We start from the raw sequence: 19,536 nt of genomic DNA, 5'->3' as shown, positions 1-19,536 counted from the left end.
GCCGCCCCGAGTCACAAATGGCGACACCTGGCGGTAAAATTAATTTTATATTGAATTTGGAACTGTTACACCAATGGGGCACTACAGTAGCGTGCCAGTGACAAGTGGCGACACGTGGCGGCGCCCCTGGTGACAAGTGGCGGTGAGGCGAAAGCGCGCACGAATAGAAACCTTTTTTACATAGCGGCACGTCGGCAGCACAGTACCGGCTTTCGAGTTCAACAACCTTCAGCAATTTTTCACCACGTGACCGTTCCCTGGTAGCGTGGTGACCAGAGTCTGGGCAAGGCAGCGATCGTGATTCTATGCCGGCTTAGTAGTGGGTTGAATACGGCATTCCCCGCGAAAAGTTTACCGGATTGCTTGACGGCATCCGGATAGTCCCTAGGTGCTATTGCGCTTTGCTTTTAGTAACGCGTGGTAGTCTGCCGCTGTGCAGGAAGCCTAATTCAATAGCACACCATTTCTTGGTGTTGTAGTATCGGGCTCGGAACAACGGCCTCCGCAGAGCAATCTGCGGACGTCGGACTGACGTTGTTTTCAACGTCGACAACGAAGATCAAACGCAGCCTCCGTCAAACTGTAGAGGCTGCAAGAAGACCCAGTGTAGGTGCCGTTAGGGCTTGGGAAACCTAACCACCGCACTGAGGGAAAAGGGAGCGCGCGTACATAGCGACCCCGGCGGGAAGAGCCTTGCAAGAGGTTCTTTCTAATACCGGGCTCCCTGGGAGTAGAAATAGACAAGGTGGTCGTACTCTGAGTATTAATACTGTACCCTGTGTATACTAGTACCATTAGTCTATTTCTATTTCGTTTTTGGTTCTTTTGAATCACGGGATAGTACAAGACAATAAAGGCCCTATATTGTTACTCTTTTGCTAAGTGCTCTTGCGGACGACCTAGCTGGCTGACGTTGCGTTTAGACCTTTGAGGACTGCTTGCTACGACTCATAGCGATCTACAACGGACCCCTTGCACTTGCGTCAACCCTAGCTGCACTTGCAGGGATAACACTAGCGCGCCGAGCAGAACATAAATGGCGGGAACAGCGGGCGAAGACGTGGCAGAAGCAAGACGGCAGCAAAGAAACGCGCGTGCAAGGGAAAGAAGAGCGCAAGAGTCTGAATCTGACGCTCAAGCACGTCGTGAGGCACGTCGAGCCCGTGCGAGAATCCGGACGGGGCAACAAACCGAATCTCAGAGGGAAGCGCGTCGTCAAGCCAACCGTGAACGTACTGCAGCACGAAGAGCAGCAGAGACGTCTGAGCAGCGCGAGGAGCGTCTCCGTCGACTGAGGGAGAGAGCCAGGGCGCGCAGAGCGGGAGAAACCACCCCCCTCTGAAATGCGCGGCGCGAAGCGGATCGCATTGCGACACGAGGCGCTAGAGCGGAGGAATGTACTCCTATTCGTGAGGGGCGGCGAGAATCGGATCTTATTGCAACGCAAAGAGGCCGAGCCGACGAAAATACTCCACTGAGATCTTCGAGACAGGAGTCGAATCGCTTGGCAATGCGACAAGCGAGAGCTGTGGATATATCCCCCGTCATTGCTGCGCGGCAAAGATCCGACCGCCAGGCTGGAAGTGCCTCTCGACAGCTCTTCCCTCCACTACCCGAGTCCTCACCTTCGTACCGCGATCTCGGCATGATCTGTGTTGAGTGTTCGCACTGCAAAGCTCTGCATTTCGTCCAGGAACGCATCGGGAGCAGCTCTGCCGCAAGGCCCATTTTTTCCACATGCTGTGGGAAGGGGAAGCTGTCATTGCCGCTTCTCCCCGACCCGCCAGCTCTTCTGCGCTCTCTTCTCATCGATGATACTCCAAGGGCCTGCAGCTTCCGTAAGAACATTCGAGCATACAATGTAGCGCTATCGATGGCATCCGTGGTCGCCAAATGGGTGAACAGAGGTCCCGGTCCTTCTAATTTTAATCCCACAATGACGATGCAGGGCGGGATGTACCATTACATGGGTCCCATGATGCCATCCGAAGGGCGGGCGCCTTCCTATGCTTCCGTTTACATTCATGACACTGACTACGCCACCCAGACGCGCACAAGGCTTGGAACCTCTAGACAACTGGAAGAGGCACTGATGATGCAACTGACACACATGCTGCACGAATGCAACCCCTACGTGCAGACGTTTCTGTGTATGCGAGAATGGGCTCAATCTCCTCAAAACAACTGTCCTGCCACGTACCAGATGGTCATCCATGCCGACCGCAGGCCAAGTCATGAGCACGTGCGCCGGTACAATGGTCCCGAAGCTTCTGAAGTCGCCGCATTGATCCCTGGAAATTAAGACGGAGAGATTGGGCGAAGAGATATCGTCGTGCGCAGGAGAGGGACTCTGGACAGTAACGGGAACGAAGTGCTGGATCCGATTTCAGTCAGTCATCGCGCATACGATCCATTGAGTTACGTGCTTTTGTTCCCAAACGGTAGAGATGGATGGTATCCAGAGCTTCGATTCTCCAGTGTTCAAGACGGCAGACGTACCAAGATTACTCCGATGATGTACTACGGATGGCATTTGTTCGAAAGATCAGGCGAGTTCAGCACAATCTTGCACGCAGCACCACTCTTTCAGCAATACTTAGTTGACCAGTTCTGCAAAGTGGAGGCAGAAAGGCTTTCTTATCTCCGCCACAACCAGACACAACTTCGAGCCGCCGACTACACCTCACTGCGCGACAGCCTAGGAGACTCCCGTCGTGCTGAAGATGAAACCGATGCCGTGCGTGCGGGACGACTGTTCATTCTCCCTTCCACGTACATTGGAGGTGACCGCTATATGAGGCAGCAGATGCACGACATCATTGCTATATCGAACCAAATTGGCCACCCGGACATCTTCCTCACCATGACATGCAATCCAAGCTGGCCGGAGATCACAAGAGCCCTACTGCCGAACCAAACGCCTCAGGACAGACCGGATCTGTGCGCACGTGTGTTTCGTCTCAAAATGAAAGATCTCATGTCCTTGGTCATCAACGAAGAAGTATTCGGAACCGTTGTTGCCCATGTACGAGTCATCGAGTTTCAGAAACGCGGTCTTCCCCACGCTCACGTTGTATTTTTCCTAGATGAAGTCTCCAAGAATGATCTGCGTACTCCCGAAAATGTCGACCGCATTATCTCTGCCGAGATCCCGTCTGCCCAAGATCCAGAACTCGAAGAGGTCGTGCTCAAGCATATGATTCACAATCCATGTGGAGAACACAATCCAACAGCCGTGTGCATGGGCGAGCGGTACTGCAGGAAAGGGTTTCCAAAATCGTTCAAACACGAAACCAGCCAGTCCGACAGTGAGTACTACATCACGTACCGAAAAAGGGCACCCTCTGCAGGTGGCGTCTTCATCGAGCGACCCTCCCGTATTGGCCGACGACAGCAACCCGTCGTGGTAGACAACTCCTGGGTCGTTCCTCACAGTCCTGTGCTTCTACGTTCATTCGCTTGCCATTTGAATGTTGAACTCTGCGTGTCACGCGTTGGCGGAATCAAGTACCTCTTCAAGTATGTGTGAAAGGGACAAGACCGAGTGACCATGGAAATCACTGCCGAGAACGAGCGCTACGACGAGATCTCCAACTTCCAAGATGCCAGATACGTTTCGGCATCGGAGGCCGCATGGAGGTTATTCTCCTTTGACATTGTAGACCGCAATCCTCCAGTAGTCAGGCTTGCAGTGCATCTGCCCAACCACCACACGGTTTACTTTGAGGAAGGGCGAGAGCAGGAGGCGGCGCTTCGACCAGCAACAGGCACGAAGCTGACCGAGTGGTTTAAAGCCAACGAGAAGTACCCAAGCGCGCGGCATATTCGGTACCACAAGTTTCCAAGGTACTTTACGTGGAAGACACGCACCAAGTCATGGAGTCCAAGAGCAACCCTGCGAAGACGAAACGCCACCAGCGAAGAGGAAGCCTACGATTTCAGTGGTACAGGTGCCAACGTAGTCGGTCGAATCTACACTGTCAGTCCGAGGGAGGGTGAGCGCTACTTTCTTCGCCTCCTCCTCACACAAGTGCCAGGGGCAACATCCTTCGAGAACTTGCGAAATATCGACGGCGAGCAGTGCACCAGCTTCCGACAAGCTTGCTTACGACTCGGTTTGCTGGCCGACGATGCCAAGTGGAAGCACGCAATCCGAGATTCATTCCGGTCAAGCTTCGTTCCTCTTTCTCATCTGTTTGCTACGATTCTGGCACACTGCCAGCCTTCGGACCCTCTCTCGCTGTGGAACGACCACCTGGACATGTTTCTCACCGATATTCGCAATCGTGCTCGCAGACAACCCATTCGAAGACAGCAGCTTCGCGATGATCACCACGCCACATCTTAAGTACTTCGAGAGGTACAGGAGGCTCTGCAGACCGTGCGATCCGACTGGACGCTCGCAAACTTCGGACTCCCACTGCTCGATGACAGCCTGCCCGCTTTGGAACAGCAAAACGAGATCGAGACCCCCGAAGCACGAGCGCAGCAGTGGGAAGGGCGACTACAGACGTCGTTGCCGCTGTTGAACACAAATCAACGTCATGCCTTTGACGAAATAGTGCCCTCCTTGCTTCCAGGCGTATCCGTCTCTGCATTGCTTCAAGGATCCTTAAGCGCCGTTGCGGGACCTTCTATGCCGACACGAAGTGGTCGTCTCTTCTTCCTCGATGCTCCTGGCGGAACAGGCAAAACATTCGTGCTCAGCGCCATTCAAGACTTCCTTCGTACGCGCCGTAAGCAGGTCATCGCTGTCGCTACGTCTGCTGTTGCTGCTGCGCTGCTCGACGGTGGACGCACCGCTCATTCCGTGTTCAAGATTCCCATTCCTGTATCTGCCGAAAGCACGTGCAGCTTCTCCACAAACTCCGACACAGGCCGTACACTGCAACAAGTCGATCTCATCATATGGGACGAGATCGTCATGTGCCATCGACATTGCATTGAGACTGTCGATCGCTCCCTTCGAGACTTGATGCAAACCGACCGGCCCTTCGGAGGAAAGTTCCTCGTGCTCGCTGGAGACTTTAGACAAATCCTTCCCGTCGTTCCGGGCGGGTCCAGAGGTCAAATCGTGAGTGCGTGCGTCAAGGCTTCCCCGCTGTATCGAGAGTGCCGATTCCTGCGCCTTACCGAGAACATGCGCCTTGCTGCTCTCCGAGCGGACCCTGCAGCAGATGTGGAGGCTCTCAACTTTCCAGAATTCCTCCTCAGCGTCGGGGAAGGCAGACTTCAAGGCGAACAGCGCCCGGAATGGATCTCACTACCACAGTCCGTTGAGTTCGAGCACACCATCCGCAATTTATGCCTCAAGGTCTTCCAAGGCATTCGAGACAATCACGCCGACCCTGCCTGGCTCACCAAGCGCGTTATTCTCACCACAAAGAACAGGCCGCTCCAGGAAGTCAACGAGGTCATCGGCAACATGATTCCGGGATCGTATCGAACGTATTTGAGCGCAGAAAAGGTCGAGAACGAAGACACCAACGCGCTGATCTATCCCACAGAAATGCTCAACACCTTGACCGCCGGATCTGCTCTACCAGACCACAAGCTCAAGCTCAAGAAAGGCTTCATCGTCATGCTTCTGCGCAATCTTGATCCCGCTACCGGTCACGTCAACGGCGCGCGATATGTCATCGAGAACATGACCAACAACCTGCTCTTTCTACACGTTACCACCGGGTCACACCAAGGCAACAGATTTTGTCTTCCTCGAATGCCCTGCGGACCAGGAGACGACAACTTTCCCATCCCTGGCTTCACCCGAACGCAGTTCCCCATTCGCACGTGCTTCGCCCCTACAACGAACAAAGCGCAAGGCCAATCCTTCGGTGGCCGCATTGGTCTCGACTTACGAGATCACTGCTTCTCGCACGGTCAACTCTATGTCGCACTATCAAGGACTACTCACCCAGGCAACGTCACTGTCCTCACTCGAGAGTCCAATGAAACCACGCGAAACGTAGTGTACCCCGAGGTCCTTCAGTAGTTACCAAAAAAAGTAAACGCCATTGTCTGTACATATTTTCATTGCCACCCTTCCCAAATAGTGTTCCTCCACGCCTCCTTGGCTCGGCGCGCGAAGCGCGCACGGAGCCCACTTGTTTACTCCTAAACCGATAGTGTTGCGCACAGAAATGCTATATGCAAACGCAAAATTTTACACATTTAGCCACCAAATTTAGCCAAACCGATAGGGGTGCTCTTATTGCGGCATTGGTTAATTCTTATACACGTGTTCCCTCTGTACACGACGTCCTGTCAGCTACGGATAGGTCCGCGAATAGAGCGAGCTGTATCTTCGCGCTAATTGCAAAACGCCTCCCAAAAAGGATCCCGCCCGCGAGCACCAGTGCGATGCTCACGATGCAAACAGAGAAATGCGGTAAATCTTAACTCAACTCTTAAAACTATCTACAGTACTGAGCTGGCGTAGAGCAGCTTTCCAATTTCCTTGATGTGAATGCAACCTTTGCATCTATAATCTATGTCCGTGGCCTAAAAGCTCAGATTGCATTCAGAGTCATCGGACGCGACACCTGGGAAGAAACCGACTTCGCATCCAGTGAGGCAAACATCCAGGAAGCTAACATCCAGAAAGCAAACCGACAGAATCATTGAAGCCTGACTACTGCCGCACTTGACTCAAGAGTGCTGAAACTGCGTGTGCTAAAACTGCGTGTGCTGTAACTGGAAAACGTGAATGCGTTTTCAAGTTTCAGCACACGCAGTTTCAGCTTGTCACTTGTCAAAATGTGTACCGTCAAAACATCATCGCCCATATCATACAAAGCACAATTTAAGCCTATCCGAGATCTATTCTGAGAGACGTGCAAGTAATAAAAACTCATTTTTCCTTTCTCGTGAGCACTTATGACTCATCTTATCATCTTAAGCTTTAAGGTTCGATGCGGAGACGTCTACCCCATCATGACCCCTCCCTGGCGGAGGAACTGAAACAGAGATTTCGAAGCCTTGTCAACGCTTTCATCAGCAGCCCGCAGTTCCAGGCGAGTCTCACATCCAAGAAGAAGATATCTTGCAAAGATATCTGCCGCACTGGGCGAAATACTGACCAGACCGTTCATATAGTATCATTTCCCAGTTATGGACTCGAGGGAGGATAGTTTGCTGCTCCCAAAGAGCTTCGTTCAAAATGCTCAACGACGATCAACCCAATGGTATTCGCCAAAAACTTGGCGGATTCCTTTTCTTCTCACAGTAGCGATTCTTGTTTCCCTGTTTGCCTACATTTTCTTCTGGGAACCGAATAACATGCGTGAGTCAAGAATGATGATCCGTGAGAAGAGCACTAATCCTAACGGACACAACAAAGATTGCAGCAGCAAGCATTTTAAGAATGAAACGTTGAAAACCGTTATGGAGTTCCCATTCAATGGCCTGTTTCTTCAGCATGGCTTCTCCGAATTCGAAGCATCTGACGTCGTCATGGTGCAGGGTAGTTCTGAAGCGTTCGTCGTGTTTGACAACGTCTTTTCGATTGCACGATTGCGCCGTCCACAAAGCCATAGAGCTTCAAATACGATTGCAAGCAGCCCCGTGCGTCCACAGGCTCCCTCATCCTTATTGAAGTGGTCGGGAGACACAAGCGGTAAGAGTGGGTTTGAATGCATCGCTTACAATGAGAGTGCTCAAGTATACCTGGTTGTACAAGAAAGCATATCGCACGACGATGGTTCAGAGAGAGCCGTGACATATGATGTGACATTCAACGAGACGACTGCTGTAGTTGGAACTCGATGCGTTGCAGATTTTGCCTTCTCTCACAGTAACAAGGGCTTCGAAGGAGCTATCATTGTGACAACAAAACAAGGAACGTCACTTCTTGTCGGACTTTGCGAAGGAAACTATTGTGTCGGCGGCAAAAAAGGCAGAAAGGCAGGAAATGGTCGTCTAGTCGTGATGAAGCGCGTCATGCAAGATGGTTCATGTATATATGAGACGGTTGACGTCGTAAACCTGCCTCCAGAGGTGGCTTTTGAGGACTACTCAGCGATAGCTATCTGGGACGAGACGACGGTGGCTATCGCTTCTCAGCAAAATTCAGCCATCTTTATCGGGAAACTCGACTTAGATAACGGCGTAAAAGTTACAGGAGAGCGGATTGTGGACTTTCCGCGAAACGACAATTGCGAGATCAAGTACTGCAATGTGGAAGGTATCGCTTTTGCGAATGAGAACACGATCGTTTCTGTAAGCGACTCCATGAAGGATGACGGGAGACAAGACTTTCGTTGCCGAGAAAAGGACGAGTCGATTGATGTCTTTCAATTGATGTAGACATCATGGGTGCAGATATCTCGTCAACTAAGGGGGCTTTCGTTGCTATTCTTGTGAAGCAAGTCGACGCTGCTCTCTTGACGCTCCGGCAAGCTGTTTCAAAGTTTCGGACAGAAGATCGTTTGCTCTGTAGAACGCATACACTTCTTTTGGGGCATCATCTTACTTCTCAATCACAAACACATCCCTAACTAAAACTAAAACAGCATGTACTGATGAATTGCGTGCGGTAATGATGAAATATAAACTGGGTTAAGAACCCACATGTGACAGGCCCTCCGTTCTTCTTAAACGTCATTCTCTAGAATATGATTCCCGAATATGACTGAACTTGTGTCCCCTCGAGCCGTTTCATCTCATGTGCCCGGGTCCTAATCGTGCGATCTGGACACCTCAGCTGATGCAACTCCATTGCATCACGGGAGCATTCTCTGAGCGCGACATGCGATACTGGGCGACTCCGAAAAACATAAATTGTGTACACACAAATTTCCTTGTGTATGTGTGTCGTATTTTGTGCCTTGGCACGGAAATGCATGTGAACAAAAATTTGTGTAAGACACATTTAATGCCAATTCACCCTCAGTGAGGTGTCAGCACGCCGGCGGACGGATTGCGGTACCCCCTTCACGCCCTATCCTATGATACTGACGAAGGAGCCGCCGGCTTGGGGACAAATATCGGGTGCCGGCTCCTCGTCGGAGTCGGCAACATGAGCCATGTAGACGTTGGGCTGCGGGGTTGGACAGCGGCTGATACGACGGAGGGAAAGTGTGGAGGGAGGCCAGATCGAAATAGGAACGAGGTTGCCGAGGGGTGGGATGGGTTGATCGGACAGATCGCAGAGAAATATTTGAGCACATGGTATGATATAGGGTGGTATAGGTGGGTGCGGATGTGCGTTTGTGTCTGTGCACAAACAATTACATCGGGAGGGGAACGAAGAGCAAATCGGCGGTTTGTGTATGCACAAACACCTCCGACTCAATCAAAATCGGCAGATTTGCGCATACACAAAATGTGTTTTTATGTTTTTCGGAGTCGCCCACTACTGGGCGACTCCGAAAAACACAAACGCACAATTTGTGGTGCGCAAATCCACCAATTTTGATTGACTAGAGGGTGTTTGTGTATACACAGACCGCCGATTTGCTCGTCATTCGGCTCCCGATGTACAGAGTAAAGTCTCGATATCGTGAACCGAAATGTGGCGCTTCCGAGCAGCCCATTGAGTTCGCCTTACCGAGGCAGTTCACGGCGGCGGAACTGCTCGTGTACACGTGTACACGTTTTACGGGTACAGTATGATTTGGACCACACCGGTGGAGACGCTCTTAGAGCGTCTTCACCAATGGCGATGATACGGTCACAGGAACACAAACTCACTTTCCTTGACTCTGTCCATCGACGGGCAACGTCGACGGGCGCAATTCCATATCTGGACCACTTCACATTGTGATCCAGCCTTCCTTTTCTTTTAATTCTGCCACATCCAGAGTCTATATCAGAAGAGTCAGCTCTCGGTCAAGCCATTGATCTTGGATTAGGGGATTTTGCGGCATTTACTGGCATTGAGCAAGATCAATTTAACGGTGATTCAGATAGTGAGGACGATCGCTCTACTGTGCCAGCGAAAGACCGGACAGGACGCAAACCGTCGCTTGCTCGGTATCGCGGAACATTAGAAGCTCTATCTAACGAACTCAGTTGTATTATGACGGACGCGAATCTAGTTCAATCGGGGCTGCCTTCGAGCATCAAGTCACTTCTGTATGAGGAACAAAGCCGCGTAAGGAGGCTTCAGGGTTCGAATCTGAGGCAAAATCGTATGGATGGCTTCTGTAGTCGTTGATGGTTCGTTTCTAGTGCGCATTTCGGCCTCGATAAAGTGAACTCTGGGGTTTTCATGTTTTTGTATGTTCATGGTATCGCGTAGTTCATTCTATAGAGTCTCTAGTTCACGTTAGAAATACGAAAACGTCGATTCTGGGCCAAAAAAGCGGGGTGGCGCCTCCCTCATAGTCCTTCGGTTCACTGTACCGAGACAGTTCATCATATCAGGTACGCAGCTTATCGAGACTTTACTCTGTAATTGTTTGTGCACAGACACAAACGCACAAATGCACCTACACGTGTACCTCTCCCATCAACTGTCATCCGTGCGAGCTCTCCCATCCCCATCCTGTTTATCCGCCGGCCTCGTCTTCTTCTCCCTTCTGCAGTAAGACGGTGACGGAACACGATGTTTCGTTGCCGCTTCGCCCGTTGGAGCAATAAAAGAAGCAGCAGATATCATCTGAGGGGTGAATGGGATGGGGGTGCGAAGGTGGAATGGCGATCTGTGCGCTGGGCTCTTCCGTACTGCTGAGGGTGCATACGCATTGCGAATGCATCATACATATTTTATGTCATTGCATTGCGAATGCATCATACATGTTTTATGTCATTTGCATTTCCGTGCCAGATCACAAAATACGACACACATACTTAGGGAATTTGTGTGTACAAAATTTATGTGCGTCTGTGTTTTTCGGAGTCGCCCACTGTACCTATTCGATTTGGGCTACTTCGAAAGCAGTTGTGGTAACACATAAGATGATGGCCTCGCAGTTTTATATCAGCTTGCTATTCAAGGGTTGCTCACCATCTGAGCTAGAAGAGCCAGGGAAGTCGTACGCTTTGCAATACTCCACTGTGATAATGTACCGGACAGAAAATTTTATGCACTGTTTGAAGAAAGATATAGTGCAGTACGTTAGTTACCAGGCGTCCGTCGCGCGATCAATCTTGAGTCACAGTGGTTGTTGTGCGATTAGTGACGTATGATACACTTCCGACAGCAGACTCTATCAGTACTTAAGCGACCATCCCCCCAGTAAACGGCGACGGCGGGAGCAATCGCCTTCCTTCATCACAATTGGCAACTGGCAGCGGTTGCCGGTGAGTGTATGCAAACGACATGCAAAACGACTTCCCTCCCTGGGTCCTCCATACGAAGGGCCAGTTGGGGCACACAATCCGAAGGTTCCACGTGTGCCCAATGGCTTTGCATTAATTTGCAGACGATTTTGCATGCACACGCATATCGCGTTTTAATTGGCTAAAGTTTTATGTGTGAAAAACTGGTAATAATTTTCGGCTCAAAGCAATGCCATCTGTCTCACAGCGCAAAACGCTGCTTATCGGCGCTCAGTCACCATTTGTGTCCACCGTCATATGGCCAAAGCAAGCCTTTTTTGCACCGTCCCCATCAAGCCCACCCTCCACATTCTATGTCTTAAACTTTTTCTCGCACTCCGTCCAGTGTAACCCCCCCCCCCCCCCCTATTGCTCCTCGCATCATTAGTTCAATCATTCCCTATCTTTCCAGCTTCCGTCTCCATGCGAGCTCGTTTCAAAACTCCAGACTCTTCTCCTTCCAACTCTTCCCTGTCTACCTCCTTCATGTCTTCTGCGCTTCGCTTTTTCCTAGTCCCAAAACTAGGTTTTGCCGCCAACTTGCGTTTCAATACATGAACATCTACGCCCGGTGCCCCATCCATTTCTATGCCCTTCCCGACTTCCGCCGTGTTACTTTCACAATCAGTTTGCATTCTGTTTTTCTCTGTCTTTGGTATCATGTCGGAATCTCCATGATCTTCACTACACCTTGGCTCAGCAACTTCATCGCTGTTTGCTCTTGTCGCGGCTTCTGACGTGCCACCCCTCCTCGTCTGCGCATCCCCTTTTTTGTCTGAAACAGAAGATCTGTGCTTTTCCGTGTTAACTGAAATAACTCCTTCGCAACCATCAACACCTGCACGTGTCTTAGACGATACTGTCCCTTTCCCAGCGTCACCGTCGTCCCGCTGCAAATCATTGGCAAGCTGAATATCAGATTTCATGACATTCTGTGCCGTGTCCGGGCTTCTGGTCACAACTTGAGAACTTTCTCTGTCGGCACGCCTCGAGGCATTCTTCGGATCTTTCTGGGACCTGAGATGGTCTTCAGCAGCTCTAGTTTTTGATAAGGCATGTGCAGTGACATCAGAGATTGAAATCTGCTCAAACTTCACTGATCCACGACTTTCATCTACGGGATTTGCTACCTGGGCAAAAGGCGCCATTTTTGAGGACTCGGTTCTATCAGGACCCGCACCGGGTTTTCCGTCTGGTTCTTGTACTGATCCAGTTGTTGCTTTGGTGGACATATCCAGTTTTCCTGTGTTGGTGCTTTTTGAATTATTCTGTTCATCGGAGCCCTCACTTTCTGTCTCTTTGGTTCTGACAGACGCTGGTGCAACTAATTTGCAGTTGATCTTGGCCGAGACAATTGCTTTCTTGTTGGCCTCTTCTTGACTTTTCTTGTCGTTACTATGACCTGAATGCTCTTCTAGTAAGCCTGTCGACGGTCTTTCATCGTCAACAGTGTCCCCGGTTACTATGGTTTCACTTCGTTTCAGAGGACCTTCATCCTTACCTTTGGATCCGTCAACTCGACGAAGCGGAATACTGGTGACAGATCCTGGTTCACCGCTAATTTTGGTATGAGGCCTTGGCAGAGTATTTGCGGGTTGCCCGTGGATGCCTGATTTCTGCTTCGTAGCTGACTGCTTGGTCATTGTCTGTTCACCACCCGTGTTTCTGGTCGAAGGCTTGGGATTGCTTTTGGGGGATACGGTCGCTCCCATCTTCACAGTGCCTGCAGCTTTGGAAAAATCCTTGTCAGGAACTTCCATCTCCGCTTCATGAGGGCCACTGTCATCCTCATTCACCTTCTTATGTGATGGAATGTGGACTGCTTTCGTGGATGTTGAAAGAACCTTGGAAGGAGTCGTCGTCGTCGGATCTGCGTTAGCACTTTCTGCATGGAACGGTCCACCGTCAAGAATGCCCCCTCTAAGTGCGGCAGCTTCTGCTGCCACTGCCGCAACCGCCGCATTGCTTGTGCCATTATCAGGTGGGCTCTCTGATTCGTTCGCAGTATTTCTTTTGCTGAAGCAGTCTCCTGACCCCGAACCAGATCCAGATAAATCGTTCGTGCTCGAAGTTCCATCCACACTGATACCTCCCCGCAGCTGATCTTGGTTATCCGAGTGTGAGAAATTTTTGCCGCTGGACGAACTGGTAGGACCTCCGTACCCACGCATGGAATCCTGCTGCACTCCAGCTGCGACTGCCCCAGGGACATTTCCATTCATCGCTGCAGCCGCCGCCGCTGCAACAACTGCAGCTGCTGCTACTCCAACAGTGCTTCCACCTCGCTCGCCCGTCGCAAGCCGGGTCTCACTTCGTCGCTTGGCTTCCTCCCGCTCCAACTTCTGCTGATACTTTTGAGCATGCGTTCGGACCTGTTTTGGATTCCTAGTACCAACAAACTCAGAAATTTGAATGTAATTCTTGGGACCACATGTACTCACAGCGGCAAGGAACCTTTGGTGCTCATCTGCAGTCCAATAGCGGCTTTGTTTCCGCTCACCCTCGCCTCTTTGAATTGGTGGAGACGTTTGGAGGGAGTTGTGGGGTTGGGGTGGTTGTGTAGGAACAGAAGCTGTTCCATGGGACATGACATTCATTAGTGATGCAGCAGCGATGTGGTCTGGAGGACCAAATATGAACGGATAGTGAGTTGGCAATGCACCAGATGCATGGGGCTTGCCTCTAATTGCAGCCGCGGCCATAGCGGCTGCCATTGCGGGATGATTCACGGGATGTCGTTGCGGATGGCCGTTAGCATTTTGGTTGAGGACGGCGTTACCGCTGGGAGGGGACCCTCGCGAGGCATTTTGTGCGGTTGTAGCTGTAGAAGGACCTGAATGACTCGGCGGCACGACGCAGAGACCGGGAGGATGGAGAAATGGTGGCTCTGCTGATAATTGCTCGACCTTAGCACGCTTTTTCTCTAGCAGGCGTTCGAGCTGGGAAATGCGTTCAGCTTGACGATTAACAACTGCATCCATTATGTCCTGGCGTACGCTGTGTCGTCTGACGTTGGAAGGCGGAAGGTCATGATTGCCATCATCACCTTCTGAGGTGGCAGAAGGAGAGCTGGTGGGTTGCCCATCTTGGACCGAAGCCGTGACAGGTTCTGTTTTTTGGTCTACCATGTCTCGGACGCGAAACGCAAATGCGGCCTCCCCGTACGGCCGCAACAGTGAAGACGGTTTTGGGGAGGCGCGACCCCGAGTCTTGGAGATGAGCAGATGTGGGAATGGAACGAGCGCTTGGCGAGCGCGCGAGATTTCGTATCGGGCGCAGTAGTTACTTGTGAAAGGTGTAGACGAGCGCTAGCCTTTGCAGATGTGCTAGCTGACATGCGAATATGAGGGCGCGGGTAGAATGCAAGGAGTATTAGTCGCTAACGATCAGTAGACGCGACAATCCGTGGGAATAATGCGCAGCGGCTGTCATCAAACAGCAAAGAAGTTGGCAGTGGGGAGAGAGTTTATTGCCGACGCATGAAGGGCATGGGGGTACCGTAGCATCGCTGTCGGAATGGCGGGAGATTTTTTCACTCGACAGAGTGTCCCGAAAAGATGTCGGCGAGCTCGGGCAGCTATTCAGACTACGGTATTTATTTGAGACATTGCCAAGCGCTCATATTGTACTGCGCCGAGCGGCTCTGTACGACCCGATCAATCATCCCAGTCGTGATGGTCCCCATACACCAAAGAGATTCCAGGGCTTTCCAGATCTCGAGTCCCTGCCCGTTCACCGAATCCTCAGATGCATAAATGGAGTAATAATTACAGCACAGGAACGCGAAACGGTTTTTTGAAAAAAACGGAAAAAAACACCCAGGCCCAATCCTTCATGACTCGGGCACCCCCCACCGCACAAAACCCAAAGTTGATTCACAAGCTCATCCTCACTCTTCTCGCGTTCCAGTCTTTCTTCAAAAGAACGTGTACAGGGGGGGGTCGCGATATAGTGCTACCCTGTGTCAGTGGGCCGAAAACAGCACTATATCGAACCAGGCACTGTTAGATAATGAGATTTACGGCTTTTTTGCAGCCACTTCCTTGCATCACTGCTCAGAAAGACCGCTCGCAGGACGCCATCACTCATGCTTTGTATCTTCACTACAGACTCAAGTCTAATCAAGCATTTCTGTTATTACATGTAGTAGCTGCCGAGCCGTTGCATTGACTTCCTCCTTTTTCGCCGCCATAAATGCCAGCCTACACTTTTGCAGATGTCCAATTGCATCATCGACCCTGCCTTTTTCCGCCATAGTCTTTTCGAGTTGGCAACTGCATGATATCTTTCCGCGGCGGCAGCGGCTCTCGGGCAGTACACACATGTCCATCCAACTGCCTCCCTGGAGACCCTTCGTTTTTGGCTCATAATTCGTGCCACCCGCAGAAGGGTAGCACTATATCGGAGCTGGCACTAACAAATATGGCACTATATCGCGACCCCCCCCCCCCCCCCCCCCTGTATTGCTGAAATCCTTGTTTTTTGTCGATGTCTAACATGCGTGTAAAAAGCAAGCCGGTGGGCTGCACACACAAAAAGTCTTGCACCCAGGTACCAATCCAATTAATTTCTGTATTACACGAGCGGGGATGTGTGCATCCTTAGTTTATGAGAATCGCTGGACAAAAACCTCTAAATCTTCAAGCATATAGACCATATTGGAATGTCGACAACATGTCACAGACTCGCGAGACCTACTCCGAGGTAGCTGAGGCGCTACACCTCGAACCGTATTACACTGCATGCTGAAATGAGAGCAACAAAGTCTACTACCTCTCAACAGATGACATCACATCCCGCTGATGTGAGCAATGTTCCCATGTCCTCTTCCCACCACCGCATGTATATCCGTGCAACATCTCTGCCTACCGCTAATCTTTCTGAACAACACTTCAGCTACCACGACAACTGCATAAAACCCAGTACAGGCACGACACTAATATTTGTCGCCCTGATCGTCTCACCCCTTACACATACACAAACAGAAGGCTCGCAATATTGCTGATATTCCCCGGTTGCTAACCCCCTTCACTTCTTCATTTGCTCCATCTCGATCTTCCGCGCTGCTTCATCCGGAGCAGGATGTCCGGGGTGGTCAGGCAACAGCTCATCGTAAATATTGTTTGTGTTCTCTGCAATGTTATCCCAGGAGAACTGGAATGCAGCCTTGACGCGTCCCCTATCCCCCATATACCTGGCATGCTCAAAGTTGCTGAAAGCAGTGCAGATGCCCCAGGCCATACCATCTGAAGATGTATCAACCAGATAACCGTCGTTATCATGCCATACAAACTCACGTGGCCCACCGCTCTTCGTCACCACAACGGGCTTGTTGGAAGCCCAGGCTTCAAGTGTCACGATCCCGAAAGGTTCATTGCGACTCGGAATCGCCACGAGATCTGTCGCCTTGAACAAATCAACAAGCGGTTGCCCGCTCATTTGACCAGTAAAACACACACTGCTAGCTACGCCCATCTCATGAATACGGGCGACAAGCGCCTCTTTCATATACCCATCCCCAACTAAGACAAACTTGGCGTCCGGCCGAGATGCCAATACACTCGGGATGGCTTCAACAAGAATATCAGGACCCTTTTGTGTAGCCATGCGTCCGACGAACAGGACCATAGGATCCATAGGGCCCACACCATACAAACCACGTACCTCTGATGGATCCCAAAGATTTCCATCATAGCGGAGACAGTTTATGCCGTTGTAAACACATCTGAGCTTGTCCCAGTCAAATTGGTAATGCCCTTTGATCTCGTCGCAAAGCACGCCGGAAACACCAATCACTTTGTCTGCCAGAGCGATGGCATCGTTTTCCAAGCCACGAATGCGAGCACTCTGTCCCCCGTAGACATTATTGCCGCATCGACCAAATTCAGTGGAATGTACGGTAAAGACACATTTGCGATCGTGGTTGTGCTTAATGTTAATCAGAGCCGGGGCCGCGAGCCAGTCGTGGGCGTGGCAGATATCAAACTTAGCATCCATAAAATGTTCCGTCTCGATCATGAAATGAACCATAGCGTTGCACATATTCGTGACTTCCTGAACAAAGTCAGATGAGAGCTCAAAAGCAATGCGATGAATGTGAACGCCATCGATTTGTTCGTATGAGGCCTGACCAGCTCCTGTTCGGACGTAAACATGGACCTCATGACCGCGACGCTCAAGACTAGCAGCGAGCTCGGTGAGATGCGGGGCAATACCCCCGACAGCGATGCTATGAAGGCTTTCCCATGCAAACATGGCAATCTTGAAGCGTTTGTGGGCCTTTCCTTTGTCTGGAGTTTCCTCTGTCGGTAGAGCCTCCTCAATGGCCTTCAGTTGGTACGGGCTGTTTTCATCCTCCGAGGATGGCTTTGAAGGATCGACGACGGCAACAGCTTCCTTATCCAAAGCGGTACGCAAGGCAGTCGGCGACAGGGCCAAGCGAGCTTCCTCAAGCTTAGCATAAGCCTTCTGGGAAGGCGTTTGCTTCTGCGGCTTGCCATCTTCCACAATGGTCGGAGGTGGGCGAGACTCAATAGCACCTGCGAGGACTGAGACTGGAGTGGTGAGGGCGTTGCGCTTGGCTGGGTTTGCAATTTTGGGGATGGCAGAGGCCGCCTTTTCGGGTTGGGCTGCAGGTCTAGCTGCGACTACGGGATGTGGGTCGCGGGTGTAGGCGGCGGAAGAGGTGGCGGGAGGTGCCATGGTGCAGATTTTTGCCAGTCAAGAACGGGAGAGGTCGCCGGGGACGGAGTACTGGTTGGTAGTGGAGGGGAAACGGCGGAGTGGCGTAGCGTGCACGTGTTGGGAGAGATCGATGACGTTGGAGAGAGGGGGTTGTTCCAGAAGTGGGCAAGGTAGGGGAGGGAGTGTGGGAGCGGTTGAGAAAGGAATGTAGGATCTTTAAGGAATGACCTTGGAAGAAGGCTTTCGGGCTGTCCTGTCTCCGATGTCTCTGACTCAGGGGTAGACGCAGTGTCTGGAAATATATTTGTATGGCGCGATGGGCGTTTACTGGGTGTGCATAGTGCAGCGAGATGGCGGAAGCAATTAATATTCTTATTCGAAGCGTAGATCCACATACAGTACGTACTGACGCTGGGCGATCAGGCAAGCGAACCGACTAGTATGACCAGATACGGCGCGATACGGCTCGAGTGTGTCTTCGTGTGGCTGTGACGACGCCACAGCGTCGCAATGCGGATGAGTGGCTGAGGATAACTTTTCACATCTTCTTTCCGACATTCCGCCATTGGTATTCAAGGCCATGCAACGGACCAATGGAATTGCGTTGTACGGAGACGGCCCGCACCCACGTGTTTCCTCGTGCCATGGAACTACTTTTTGTGTCGCGAGTGCACCCAATTCATCGGCCTCTGCGATTCACCCCCTTACCGGGATCTGCCGTTCAGCACGTCTCGTCCAACCCGTCCACGACAAGTGGAGATGCGGCTCTCCTCCAATGGCTGATTTGCGCATCCACCTTTTTGTTAAGCACAGTACCCTTTTACGGAAATACGGGGGGACATGCAATAGACCCAATCATCCGAGAAAAAGACAAGCCTCAATTCGTTATGATCATGTAATGTATCATACAACCAGTAAATCGAAAATAAATCTTCATTACTACATAATAAGCACGCATGCACAAATACGTGTTCAATACGTGTGTACTGTATCAGTGCGAAGACGCGGGAAAGAAAACCGAAAACAGCTCCGGGTTCTCCCTGGTTGTAAATAAAGTTTTTTATCATACGCGATATGCACCGTGATTTAAATACAATTCTCAATAAACTCAATTACAGTAGGGGCAAAAGAAGCCATTGAATTTCTTGAAAAACTCAAAGTATTGCAACCTATCACAGCACTCCGCCTGTCCAGTCCAAATATCCGTCAACAAGTAAACATTTACTTGCCAACAAGTAAACATTTACTTTCCACGGGGTAAAAATTGACCCCCGATCAACAAGTAAACATTTACTTGCCACTGGGTAAACATTGACCACCCGTCTAATTTTCTAGTAAACATGTTCCCGCTACTGGGCAAATCAATATGAGAATACCATTTCCACTGCTGCATGCGCATGGACACTCTATATTACCTATGTACCGCACTTGATCTTCTGGATGATATAAACTGGACTGTTTTCGGTAGTGAAAAATCGATACAATCTTGGTAAATCATACAAATAGATGAAGTTTTAACAATTCTCATGAGTTCGATCTGTAAAGTCCAGTTCTCTACCATTGGTGAAGCTGTCACGGATTACGCTGCGC

General features: G+C 50.8%; 9 protein-coding genes; 4 read left to right on the top strand and 5 right to left on the bottom strand.

The window, feature by feature from the left end:
* The first annotated feature begins 1,510 nt into the window (after nucleotides 1-1,510).
* CHC_T00004657001 (hypothetical protein) lies at nucleotides 1,511-5,992 on the top strand. Its single transcript, XM_005716056.1, has 8 exons — nucleotides 1,511-2,186; nucleotides 2,346-3,377; nucleotides 3,411-3,519; nucleotides 3,610-3,881; nucleotides 3,930-4,286; nucleotides 4,359-4,541; nucleotides 4,581-5,066; nucleotides 5,163-5,992. The coding sequence occupies exons 1-8, from the start codon at nucleotides 1,511-1,513 to the stop codon at nucleotides 5,990-5,992; spliced, it is 3,945 nt and encodes a 1,314-aa protein (XP_005716113.1).
* A 1,118-nt stretch (nucleotides 5,993-7,110) lies between these two features.
* On the top strand, nucleotides 7,111-8,304 carry CHC_T00004656001 (hypothetical protein). Its single transcript, XM_005716055.1, has one exon. The coding sequence runs from the start codon at nucleotides 7,111-7,113 to the stop codon at nucleotides 8,302-8,304; it is 1,194 nt and encodes a 397-aa protein (XP_005716112.1).
* A 5-nt stretch (nucleotides 8,305-8,309) lies between these two features.
* Nucleotides 8,310-8,495, top strand: CHC_T00004655001 (hypothetical protein). The gene has a single exon (XM_005716054.1). The coding sequence runs from the start codon at nucleotides 8,310-8,312 to the stop codon at nucleotides 8,493-8,495; it is 186 nt and encodes a 61-aa protein (XP_005716111.1).
* A 167-nt stretch (nucleotides 8,496-8,662) lies between these two features.
* On the top strand, nucleotides 8,663-8,893 carry CHC_T00004654001 (hypothetical protein). Its single transcript, XM_005716053.1, has one exon. It carries the CDS (start codon nucleotides 8,663-8,665, stop codon nucleotides 8,891-8,893), a length of 231 nt encoding a protein of 76 aa, XP_005716110.1.
* Nucleotides 8,894-8,897: 4 nt separating this feature from the next.
* On the bottom strand, nucleotides 8,898-9,167 carry CHC_T00004653001 (hypothetical protein). The gene has a single exon (XM_005716052.1). It carries the CDS (start codon nucleotides 9,165-9,167, stop codon nucleotides 8,898-8,900), a length of 270 nt encoding a protein of 89 aa, XP_005716109.1.
* A 2,484-nt stretch (nucleotides 9,168-11,651) lies between these two features.
* On the bottom strand, nucleotides 11,652-13,964 carry CHC_T00004652001 (hypothetical protein). The gene has a single exon (XM_005716051.1). It carries the CDS (start codon nucleotides 13,962-13,964, stop codon nucleotides 11,652-11,654), a length of 2,313 nt encoding a protein of 770 aa, XP_005716108.1.
* Nucleotides 13,965-15,833: 1,869 nt separating this feature from the next.
* CHC_T00009320001 (D-inositol-3-phosphate glycosyltransferase) lies at nucleotides 15,834-17,517 on the bottom strand. XM_005716050.1 is given in 2 exon segments: nucleotides 15,834-16,290; nucleotides 16,291-17,517. 1 exon segment carries the CDS (start codon nucleotides 17,515-17,517, stop codon nucleotides 16,291-16,293), a length of 1,227 nt encoding a protein of 408 aa, XP_005716107.1. The 3' UTR covers nucleotides 15,834-16,290.
* Nucleotides 17,518-17,591: 74 nt separating this feature from the next.
* CHC_T00004651001 (hypothetical protein) lies at nucleotides 17,592-17,762 on the bottom strand. Its single transcript, XM_005716049.1, has one exon. The coding sequence runs from the start codon at nucleotides 17,760-17,762 to the stop codon at nucleotides 17,592-17,594; it is 171 nt and encodes a 56-aa protein (XP_005716106.1).
* A 147-nt stretch (nucleotides 17,763-17,909) lies between these two features.
* On the bottom strand, nucleotides 17,910-18,341 carry CHC_T00004650001 (hypothetical protein). Its single transcript, XM_005716048.1, has one exon. It carries the CDS (start codon nucleotides 18,339-18,341, stop codon nucleotides 17,910-17,912), a length of 432 nt encoding a protein of 143 aa, XP_005716105.1.
* Nucleotides 18,342-19,536: the final 1,195 nt, after the last annotated feature.

Source organism: Chondrus crispus, genomic scaffold (assembly GCF_000350225.1).
Source record: "Chondrus crispus Stackhouse genomic scaffold, scaffold_24, whole genome shotgun sequence".
NCBI lineage: Eukaryota > Rhodophyta > Florideophyceae > Gigartinales > Gigartinaceae > Chondrus > Chondrus crispus.
Note: the sequence above shows the minus strand (reverse complement) of the source record. Positions and strands in the feature narration are given on the sequence as shown.

Coding starts and splice junctions, on each gene's coding strand:
- CHC_T00004650001 (XM_005716048.1), bottom strand. CDS start 18,341: ATGTGGATCTACGCTTCGAATAAGAATATTAATTGCTTCCGCCATCTC.
- CHC_T00004651001 (XM_005716049.1), bottom strand. CDS start 17,762: ATGGCAAGCCGCAGAAGCAAACGCCTTCCCAGAAGGCTTATGCTAAGC.
- CHC_T00004653001 (XM_005716052.1), bottom strand. CDS start 9,167: ATGTGCTCAAATATTTCTCTGCGATCTGTCCGATCAACCCATCCCACC.
- CHC_T00004654001 (XM_005716053.1), top strand. CDS start 8,663: ATGTGCCCGGGTCCTAATCGTGCGATCTGGACACCTCAGCTGATGCAA.
- CHC_T00009320001 (XM_005716050.1), bottom strand. CDS start 17,517: ATGTTTGCATGGGAAAGCCTTCATAGCATCGCTGTCGGGGGTATTGCC.
- CHC_T00004656001 (XM_005716055.1), top strand. CDS start 7,111: ATGGACTCGAGGGAGGATAGTTTGCTGCTCCCAAAGAGCTTCGTTCAA.
- CHC_T00004657001 (XM_005716056.1), top strand. CDS start 1,511: ATGCGACAAGCGAGAGCTGTGGATATATCCCCCGTCATTGCTGCGCGG. Junction 4,287..4,358: donor TCTCACCGATATTCGCAATC/GTGCTCGCAGAC, acceptor AAGTACTTCGAG/AGGTACAGGAGGCTCTGCAG. Junction 5,067..5,162: donor CGTTCCGGGCGGGTCCAGAG/GTCAAATCGTGA, acceptor CTGCTCTCCGAG/CGGACCCTGCAGCAGATGTG.
- CHC_T00004652001 (XM_005716051.1), bottom strand. CDS start 13,964: ATGGCCGCGGCTGCAATTAGAGGCAAGCCCCATGCATCTGGTGCATTG.
- CHC_T00004655001 (XM_005716054.1), top strand. CDS start 8,310: ATGGGTGCAGATATCTCGTCAACTAAGGGGGCTTTCGTTGCTATTCTT.